General features: G+C 22.6%; 1 protein-coding gene across 2 annotated transcripts in view; it reads right to left on the minus strand.

Moving 5' to 3' along the window:
- LOC117171462 overlaps window positions 1-11,138 on the minus strand; it is a 111,284-nt gene that overhangs the window by 81,957 nt on the left and 18,189 nt on the right. For both annotated transcript variants that reach the window (XM_033358817.1, XM_033358807.1), the window contains exon 3: window positions 4,746-4,956. In XM_033358817.1, coding sequence (XP_033214708.1) covers window positions 4,746-4,956 — 211 coding nt within the window. The remainder of the gene's footprint in view (window positions 1-4,745; window positions 4,957-11,138) is intronic.

The following is an 11,138-nucleotide window of genomic DNA, read 5'->3' on the forward strand; positions in this document are numbered from 1 at the left end:
CCCCTTCCACCACCAAGTAAGTGTGTGGAGGGTGTGTAAAGGAATATAGAGAAGGTGTAAGAAAAATGTAAACCCTTAGGGGACACATTAGAAGCTTCCACTGAATAATAATGATTTTATATAAAATTCTAAAATATTTAAATAGAATAATAATTATTATTACTGTTATTATATAATATTATCATAACTGAATAAATCATTAACTGAAATAGTTCAATTTTAAACCAAATAGATGAATTTTCAAAACAAAAAAATAATTAATTTCTACCAAAAAATATACATTTTTCACCAAAATAACGAATTTTCTACTAGAATAGGAGAATTATTAACCAAAAAAATTAATTTTTCAATTAAATTGCTGAATATTTAATAAAAAAAATTATTTTTAAGCAAAAAAGTGAATTTCCAACCAAGAAGATTAATGACTACCAAAAAAGACTATTTTTTTAAGCAAACTAATGAATTTATAATTGGAATTGGAGAATATTAAGCCAAAAGGATTAAATTTTTAATTAAAATGACGAATCATCAACAAAAAAATTCATTTTTAACCAAAAAGATGAATTTTCAACAAAGAAAAATAATTTCTGCCTAAAAAGATAAGTTTTTAACTAAAATTGCTGAATATTCAATAAAAAAAATTAATTTTTAAGCAAAAAGATGAATTTTCAACCAAAAAGATTAATTTCTACCAAAAAAGACTAATTTTTCAATCAAATGAATTATTTTTTAATTGTAATAGGATAATTTTTAATTAAAATGACAAATCTTCTACAAAAAATTCATTTTTAACCAAAAACATGAATTTCCAACCAAGAAAAATAATTTCTGCCTAAAAATATAAGTTTTTAACTAAAATGATGAATATTCAACTGGAATAGTTTAATTTTAAACCAAAAAGATGAAATTTTCAATTAAAATGATGAATCTTTAACCATAATAAATGAATTTTGGACTAGAAAGATTTATTTTCAGCCAAGAAGATTAATTTCTACGAAAAAAAATTTATTTTTGAATTAAATTGCTGAATATTCAATATAAAAAATTAATTTTTCAAACAAATTAATGATTTTTTGTTTGGAATAGGATAATTTCAAGCCAAAAGGATTACATTTTTAATTAAAATGACGAATCTTCAACAAAAAATTAATTTTTAACCAAAAAGATGAATTTTTAACAAAGAAAAATAATTTATGCCTAAAAAGATAAGTTTTTAACTAAAATTATGACTATTCAACTGGAATAGTTTGATTTTAAACCAAACAGATGAAATTTTAAACTAAAATTATGAATCTTTAACCATAATAATTGAATTTTGGACTAGAAAGATTTATTTTCAATCAAGAAGATTAATTTCTGCTAAAAAAACAAATTTTCAATAACAACAAAAAAAATGATTTTTCAACAGGAATACGAGAATTTTTAATCAAAAGGATAAAATTTTCAATTAAAATGCTAAATCTTCAACCAAAATAATGAATTTTTAACCAAAAAGATTAATTTTCCACCATGAAGATTAATTTATGCCAAAAAAGACAATTTTTCAACCAAAAAATACATATACATTCAATTGGCATTGCTAAATTTTAAACCAAAAGGATTGAATTTTCAATTAAAGTATTGCATCTTTTACAAAAAAAAATTACATCTTAACCAAAAAGTTACATTTTTAGCCAAAAATATTAATTTCTACAAAAAAAACCAATTTTCGAAAAAAGAAAATTATTTTGAACTATAAAATATAAACTTTTAACCAAAAAGGAAAATTTTTAACAAAGAAGATTAATTTCTACCAAAAAAGACCAATTTTTCAATCAAAAAATATATGAATATTCAACTAGAATAATTGAATTTCAAACCAAAAAGATTAAATTTTCATCCGAAATGATGAATCTTGAAGTAGAATAATTGAATTTTGGATCAAAAAGATGAATTTTCAACCAAGAATAGTAATTTCTACCAAAAAGACCCATTTTTCAACCCAAAAATACATGAATATTCAACTGGCATTGTTGAATTTGAAACGAGAAAGATGAAATTTTCAATTAAAGCGTTGAATTTTGAACGAAACCAATTTATTTTTAATCAAAAAGATCACTTTTTCTACCAAAAAAGACCAATTTTTTAACCAAAAAATATACAAATATTTAACTAGAATTGCTGAAAATAAAACCAAAAGGATTACATTTTTAACTAAAATACAGTATTTTCGACAACAAAAATTAGTTAAAATTAGTTAAAAAATTAGTCCAGAATATTAATTTCTACAAAAAAGACAAATTTTCAAATAAAATAAATAACATTCAACTGGCAGTTAAATTTAAAAATTAAAAGTTAAATTTTTAACAAAAGAGTTTAACTTTCTTTAAAAGAAAAAGACGGGTTTTCAACAAAATGCATCAATCCTCAAATGAATGATTTAATTTTGAACTAAAGAATATTAGTTTTAAACCAAATGTGGAATTGTTAAATTTTTAATTAAAAAAATTAATTTTCGACCAAAAAAAACCCCATTAATTTTCAACTAAAGTGATGATTTTTTTACTAAAATGATTAATCTTCAATTGGAATAAATGAATTGAAAAAACAAGAGATTAAATTTTCAATTAAAATACTGAATCTTCAACAATAAAAATTAATTTTTAACGAAAGAGTATTTTTTAAACCACAAAGGTGAACTTTCAACCAAGAAGATTAATTTCTACCACCAAAGATAAATTTTTAACTAAAATAATAAGTTTGAAACTGGAATAGCAGAATTTTAAACCAAAAGGATGAATTTTTCAATTAAAATGCTGAATCTTGAACCAACAAAATTTTTATTTTTGACTAAAAAGATTTATTTTCGAACAAGAACATTAATTTCTGCCAAAAAAGATCAATTTTCAACCAAAATAAATGATTTTTTAACTGGAATGGGAGAATTTTAAACCAAAAAGATAAAACTTTAAATTAAAATGCTGAATCTTCAACTAAAAAAAAATTCACTTTTACCCAAAATGATGAAATTTTTAATTAAAATGATGAATCTTTAAGTATAATGATTAAAATTTTGACTACAAACATTTATTTTCAATCAAGAAAATTAATTTCTGCCTAAAAAAAAAATTTTCAACAACAAAAAATTATTTTTTAACTGGAATGGGAGAATTTTAAATCAAAAGGATAAAATTTTCAATTAAAATACTGAATCTTCAACCAAAAAATTCATTTTTGCCCCAAAAGATGAATTTTCTAATAAGAAAATTGATTTCTACTTTAAAAGATAAATTATTAACTAAAATGATGAATATTCAACTGGAATAGTTTCATTTTAAACCAAAAAGATGAAATTTTTAACTACAATGATGAATCTTTAACTACAATAATTGAATTTTGGACTAAAAAGATTTGTTTTTAACCAAGAAGATTAATGTCTGCCTAAAAGACCAATTTTCAACAACAAAAAATTATTTTTCAACTTGAATAGGAGAATTTTATAATAAAAAGATAAATCTTTCAATTAAAATGCTGAATCTTCAAAAAAAATTCATTTTTACCCAAAAAAATGAAACTTTGACTACAAAGATTTATTTTCAATCAAGAAGATTAATTTCTGCCAAAAAGACAAATTTTCAACAACAAAAATTTATTTTTTAACTGGAATGGGAGAACTTTAAACCAAAAGGTTAAAATTTTCAATTAAGGGCATGTGATACTTACAGTTTCCCCGGCTTTTTTTCACAAAAATGAAAATTTTTAAAAACTGAATTCGAAGATGCTATAAAATATCATAACGGACGTCCCCGGACTCTTTTTTGAGGGATAATAACAAAAAAAATTTATTGTGCTAAATAAAATCTGGAAATTATTTATGAAATAAACTTTTTTGATTGCCTGCAAAAAGGGTTAGTTCCGGGAGATTAGTTACTATGTTAATTTGCAAGTCCAAAGTTTTTGGCCAAAAATATTGTGTAGTTTGGAAGTAACGCACAGGAGAATTGTAACATACATAACCTCCAAATGTACACACGTTGTTAGCAATGTCAAAAAAATGTTTGAAAAAAAAAACACAAATAAAGTGTGCGGGGACGTCCGTTAGCATGTTCGCTATCATTTCCCAAATTTTTAAGACAAAATATTGATTATTCTAGAAAAAAAGCCGCGGGAACCTAAAACTGGTAAAATCGATACTAATTCCTAAGCGCGATGCAAATTAATCAGATTTTGCTAAATTAAAACTTTTTTGAATTAAACCAAAAAAAAGTGTGTGGGGACGTCCATTAGCATGGTCGCTATCATGTCCTAAATTTTTACGACAAAATATTGATTATTAAAGAAAAAAAGCCGTCGGAACTTAAAACTGGTAAAATCGACAATTTTCTAAGTATCACATGCCCTTAAACTGCTAAATCTTCAACCCAAAAAATTAATTTTTAACCAAAAAGATGAATTTCCACCAAGAGAATTGATTTTTACCTAAAAACATAAATTTTTAACCAAAATAATAGATCATTTTTTAACCAAAATAATAAGTTTTCAACTGGAATAGGAGAATTTTAAACCAAAAAGGTGATAATAATTGAAAAAGGTGTCAATTGAACTAATTATTTAAAAAATGATTGAAATCAAACTTGGAGAGATTTTTCTTCGGAAAATTGGTAAGATTCCCGGTTTCCAAATTCACAAATTATGATAATTTGGAATGGGAAAGTAGGATAAATTCTAATAAAAAGGCAATAAAAAGGTGATAAAAAAATACATACGACTTCTTGAACTAGACTTATAAGCTCCATCAGCCTTCGCTTGAGCTGTCCGACTTCCGTCTTGATTTGAGAGACATGCTGCTCGTAAACTTCCTCGAGAGGTTTGAACGTGTGGCCTGAATGAGTGCCGCCCCACAACGCACACTGGTGACAAATGCACCGGCGACAAGTCCAGCAGTACACGGAGAGTTTCTCCCGATGGGCAGTGCACCTTTATCGAAAACACATCGAAATCATTAATCTTCAACTAGAAGACCCCTAAAGACAATGCACTTTTTAACCAAAAAGATTTATTTATTTTCAACCAAGAAGATTAATTTCTACGAAAAAAGACAAATTCTCAAACACATTCGTAAATATTGAACTAGAATAGGAGCATTATAAACCAACAGGATTAAATTTTCAGTTAAAATTCCGAATCTTCAACAAAAAAATTAATTTTCGAAGAAAAAGATAAATTTTCAAACAGGAAGATTGATTTCTATCAAAAAATACAAATACTCAAGCAAAATTGTAAATCTTCAACTAGAATAGGAGAATTTCAAATCAAAAAGATAAAATTTTCAATTAAAATGTGGAATTTTCAAACAACAAAATTCATTTTTAACCAAAAAGATGAATTCTCAACCAAGAAAATTGATTTCTACCTAAAAAGATCATTTGTTAACTAAAATGATGAACACTCAACTAGAATAGTTTAATTTTGAACCAAAAAGATGAAATTTTCAACTAAAATTGTGAATCTTTAACTATAAGAATTGGATTTATGACTAAAAAGATTTATTTTGAACCAAAAAGATTAATCTGTGCCAAAAAAGACAAATTTTCAACCAAAAAAAAAAAAAAAGAAGATTTTTCAACTGAAATGAGAGAATTTTAATCCAAACGGATAAAATTTTCAATTAAAATGCTAAATCTTGAACCAAACAAATTAATTTTTGAGAAAAAAGATCAATTTTCAATCAGAATATAAGAATTCCAAACCAAAAGGATTAAATTTTCAATTAAAATTCCGAACCTTCAACAAAAAAATTAATTTTTGACGAAAAAGATAAATTTTCAAAACAGGAAGATTAATTTCTACCGAAAAAGACAAATTCTCAAATAAAATTGTAAATCTTTAACTAGAATAGGAGAATTTTAAATAAAAAAGATTAATTTTTTAATTTTTTAACTATAATAATTGGATTTCTGACTAAAAAGATTTATTTTTAACCAACAAGATTAATTTCTATCAAAAAAGACCAATTTTCGAAAAAAATTTGTAAATCTTTAACTGGAATAGTTGAATTTTAAACAAAAAAGATGAAGTTTCAATTAAAGCGCTGAATCTTCAACCAAAAAAAAATTTTTAACCAAAAAGGTCAATTTCCAACCAAGAAGATTATTTTCAAACAAAAAAGATAAATTTTCAAATAGAATTCTGAATCTTCAACCAAAAAATTAAATTTGGACGAAAAAGATAAATTTCCCACAACGAACGTGAATTTTTACGAAAAAGGACAAATTCTCAAACACATTTGTAAATATTTAACTAGAATAGGAGAATTCTAAACCAAAAGGATTAAATTTTCAGTTAAAATTCCAAATCTTCAACAAAAAATTAAGTTTTAAAGAAAAAGATAAATTTTCAACCAAGAAGATTATTTTCACCCAAAAAAGATCAATTTTCAATTGAAATTGTAAATCTTTAGAACAGGAGAATTTTAAATTAAAAAGATTACATTTTTAAATTAAAATGCTAAATCATCGACCAAAAAATTATTTTTTAACATAAAAAAGAACATTTTCAACCGAGAATATTATTTCCAACTAAAAAAGCCCAAATTTCAACTAAAATTGTAAATCTTTAAATAGAATAGGAAAATTCTAAACCAAAAGGATTACATTTTCAATTAAAATTTCGAATCTTCAACAAAAAAAAAATAATTTTCAACCGCAAAAGATAAATTTTCAAATGAAATAGTAAATCTTTAGAATAGGAGAATTTTTAATCAAAAGAATTAAATTTTCAATTAAAATTCGGAATCTTCAACAAAAAAATTTATTTTAAACCAAGAAGATTAATTTCTACCAAAAAAGACACATTTTCAACAAAAAATTATTTTTCAACTGGAATGGGAAAATTTTAAACCAAAAAGATAAAATTTTCAAGTAAAATGCTAAATATTCAACAAATAGAGTTAATTTTTAATCCAAAACATGAATTTTCAACCAAGAAAATTTATTTCTGCCAAAAAAGATAAATTATTAACTAAAATGATGAATATTCAACTCGAATAGTTTAACTTTAAACCAAAAAGATAAAATTTTCAACTCAAATTATAAATCTTTAACTATAACAATTGAAATTTTGAATACAAAGATTTATTTTCAACCAAGAAGATTAATTTCTGCCAAAAAGACAAATTTTCAACAACAAATTTTTTTTAACTGGTATGGGAGAATTTTAAACTAAAAGGATAAAATTTTCAATTAAAATTCTGAATCTTCAACAAAAAAATTAATTTCTAACCAAAAACATTTATTTTCAACCAAGAAGATTAATTTTTAACAAAAAAAAAAAGCATTTTCAACCAAGAAGATTATTTTCAACCAAAAAAGATAAACATTCAACCGAAATAGTAAATCTTTAACTAGAATCGAAGAATTTTAAATGAAAAAGATTAATTTTTCAATTAAAATACTGAATCTTCAAAAAAAAAAAAAATAGATTTGGACGAAGAAGATAAATTTCCCAGAAAGAAGATTAATTTTTACCAAAAAAGGCAAATTCTCAAAAAAATTGTAAATATTTAACTAGAATAGGAGAATTTTTAAACAAAAGGATTAAATTTTCAATTAAAATGCTGAATCTTCAACAAGAATAATTAATTTTTAACGAAAGAGTTTCTTTTTAACCAAAAAGGTGGCATTTTTAACCAAGAAGATTAATTTCTACCAAAAAAGATAAATTTTTAACTAAAATAATAAGTTTGAAACTAGAATAGCAGAATTTTAAACGAAAAGGATGAATTGTTCAATGAAAATGCAGAACCTTGAATCAACAAAATTTTTATTTTCGACTAAAAATATTTAATTTCAACCAAGAAGATTAATTTCTGCCTAAAAGACAAATTTTCAACACCAAAAGGATAAGACTTTCAATTAAAATGCTGAATCTTCAAACAAACTGTTAAATTAATTAATTAAATAATAAATTTAATTTAATATTAATTTTCATAATATTTAATAATATTAAATTTAATTTAATAAATTTTCAATTAAAATTCTGAATCTTCAAAAAAAAAAATTAATTTTTAACCAAAAACATTTATTTTCAACCAAGAAGAATAATTTCTACCAAAGAAGACAAATTCTCAAACAAAATAATGAATTTATTTTTGAAACAGAAAGATGCATTTTCAACTAGGAAAAGTAATTTATAACAAAAAATACCAGTTTTCAACCAAAATAATGAATTTTGAACTACAATGGAAAAAATTTAAATCAAAGGGAATAAATTTTCAATCAAAATGCTAAATCTTCAACCAAAAAAGATCAATTTTCAACCGAAATTGTAAATCTTTAACTGTGATAGTTGAATTTTTAACCAAAAAGATAAATTTTCAATTGAAATTTTAAATCTTTAGAACATGAGAATTTTAAATTAAACAGATTAAATTTTTAAATTAAAATGCTAAATCCTCAATCAACAAATTAATTTTTAACAAAAAAAAAATAACATTTTCAACCCAGAAGATTATTTCCAACTAAAAAGCTAAATTTTCAACTAAAATTGTAAATCTTTAACTAGAATAGAAGAATTATAAGCCAAAAGGATTAAATTTTCAATTGAAATTCCGAATCTTTAACAAAAAAATTAATTTTTTACGAAAAAGATAAATTTTCAACTGAAATTGTAAATCTTTAGAATAGGAGAATTTTTAATTAAAAGGATTACATTTTCAATTTTTCACCCAAAAAGATAAATTTCCGATTAAAATCCTGAATCTTCAAAAAAACAAAAAATCAAAAAATGAACTTAATTTTTAAACAAAAACATGCATTTCCAAACAAGAACATTAATTTGTACCAAAAAAGACAGATTTTCAACTAAAATAATGAATTTTTAACTAAAATAGGAGAATTAGAGAAAAAAGATTAAATTTTCAATTAAAATGCTAAATCTTTAACCAAAAAAAGTCATTTTTGACAAAAAAGATAAATTTTTTTAATCAGAATATAATAATTTTAAACCAAAACGATTAAATTTTCAATTAAAATTCCAAATCTTCAACAAAAAAATTAATTTTTAACCAAAAAAGATGGATTTTAAACAAAGAAGATTATTTTCAACCAAAAAAGATAAATTTTCAACTGAAATTGTAAATCTTTAACTAGAATAGGAGAATTTTAAATTAAAAGGATTAAATTTTCAATTAAAATGTTAGATCTTTACCAAAAAAAATTAATTTTTAACAAAAGAAAAAGCATTTTCAACCAAGAAGATTTTTTTCAACTAAAAAAGATAAATTTTTGACTGAAATTGTAAATCTTTATATAGAATAGGAAAATTTTTAACCAAAAGGATTAAATTTTCAATTAAAATTCCGAATATTCAACAAAAAAATTAATTTTTAACCAAAAAGATAAATTTTCAATCAAGAAGATTATTTTCTACCTGCGAAGATAAATTTTTAACAAAAATGATGAATATTCAACTGAAATGGTTGAATTTTAAACCAAAAATATGGAATTTTTATCAAAAGTGATTATTCTTTAACTAGAATAATTTAATTTCTGATTAAAAATATGAATTTTTAAGCAAGCACATTAATTTGTACTGAAAAAGGCAAATGTTCAACAAAAATAATTAATTTTTAAATAGAATATGAGAATTTTAAAACAAAAGCATTAAATTCTCAATTAAAATGCTGAATCTTCAAACAAAAAAATTCATTTTTGACCAAAAAGATAAATTTTCAACCAAGAAATATTTAATACTAGAAAAGCTATCTATTTTTAAAATTTTTCATAGTAGCCCAAAAACTTCATTTTAAAAATTCCGTCACTTTTGCCTGATCTTTATCTAATTTTTTATTTTTCCTTGAAATTTTGCAAAACTCGTGAAAATTTTTGGAATTAAAATAAACAAAACCTAAAATATTACAATCCTTTCAAACTGTTTGAAATTTCTTGAAATTTTGTAAAACTTTTCAAAATTCCAGCATATTTTTTCAAAGAACCGTAAAATCTTTAAAACTCTTTAAATATCCTTCAAATTATTGAATCGATTGAAAATTCTTTAGATTAACAAAAACCCTAAAATATGTAAAATAGATTCAAATTGTTTGAAATTACTTGAAATTTCTCAAAACACTTCAAAATTCCTGTATATTTTAAAAAATAACCATAAATCTTTTAAATTCTTTTGAATTACTTCAAATCATTGAGATGGATTAAAAATGCCTAGGGATTTGAATAAATAAAACCTGAAATATTTAAAATCCTTTCAAATTGTTTGAAATTTCTTAAAATTTTGTAAAGCTGTAAAAAATTCCAGGATATTTTTTTTAAAATATCCTTAAATCTTTAAAAAAATTTAAGTTTCTTTAAATTATTGAAATCGATTAAAAATTTCTTGGAATTAAAATAAAAACCCTGAAATTCTTTGAAATTTTGTAAAGCTCTTAAAAATTTCTGGGAATTTTAAAAATACACTAAAATCTTTCAAATTCTTTGGAGTTTCTTTAAATTATTGAAATCGATTGAAAATTCCTTAGAATCAAGAAAAAAGAAACATAAAATATTTTAAATCTTTTCAAATTGTTTAAAATTCCTTAAAATTTTGTAAAGTTGTAAAAAATTCCAGGATATATTTTCTTTAAATACCCTAAAATCTTTAAAATTCTTTTAAGTTTCTTTAAATTATTGAAATCGATTAAAAGTTCCTTGGAATTAAAAAAAAACCTTGAAATGTTACTAATCTTTTTAAATTGCTTGAAACTCCTTTAAATTTCTCAAACCGCTTCAAAATTCTAGGAAATTTTTTGAATATACTAAAATATTTAAAATTCTTTTAAATTTCTTTTGTATCATATATTTATATTATATATATAATTTAAGTTCAAAATTCACATTTTGGATTGAAAATTGAACTATTCCAGTTGAAGACTGGAGCATTTAAAAAATTTTTTGTTGAAGATTAATTGTTTTCACGGCAAATTCAACTATTATATTGAAAGTTTGTTTTCTTGAAAATCAATTTTTAGTATTCCACCCTTTTATTTGAACATTCATTTTTTTGTTGTTAAAAATGTACAGTCTGTCAAGTTAAAGCGTGGGTGGCTTTACTCGCAGTCGGTAAGGTGTATCGACATGATTTTGGTGTCAAAATATTAAGAAGAGCTC

This window comes from Belonocnema kinseyi, chromosome 1, assembly GCF_010883055.1.
Source record: "Belonocnema kinseyi isolate 2016_QV_RU_SX_M_011 chromosome 1, B_treatae_v1, whole genome shotgun sequence".
Taxonomy (NCBI): Eukaryota; Metazoa; Arthropoda; class Insecta; order Hymenoptera; family Cynipidae; genus Belonocnema; species Belonocnema kinseyi.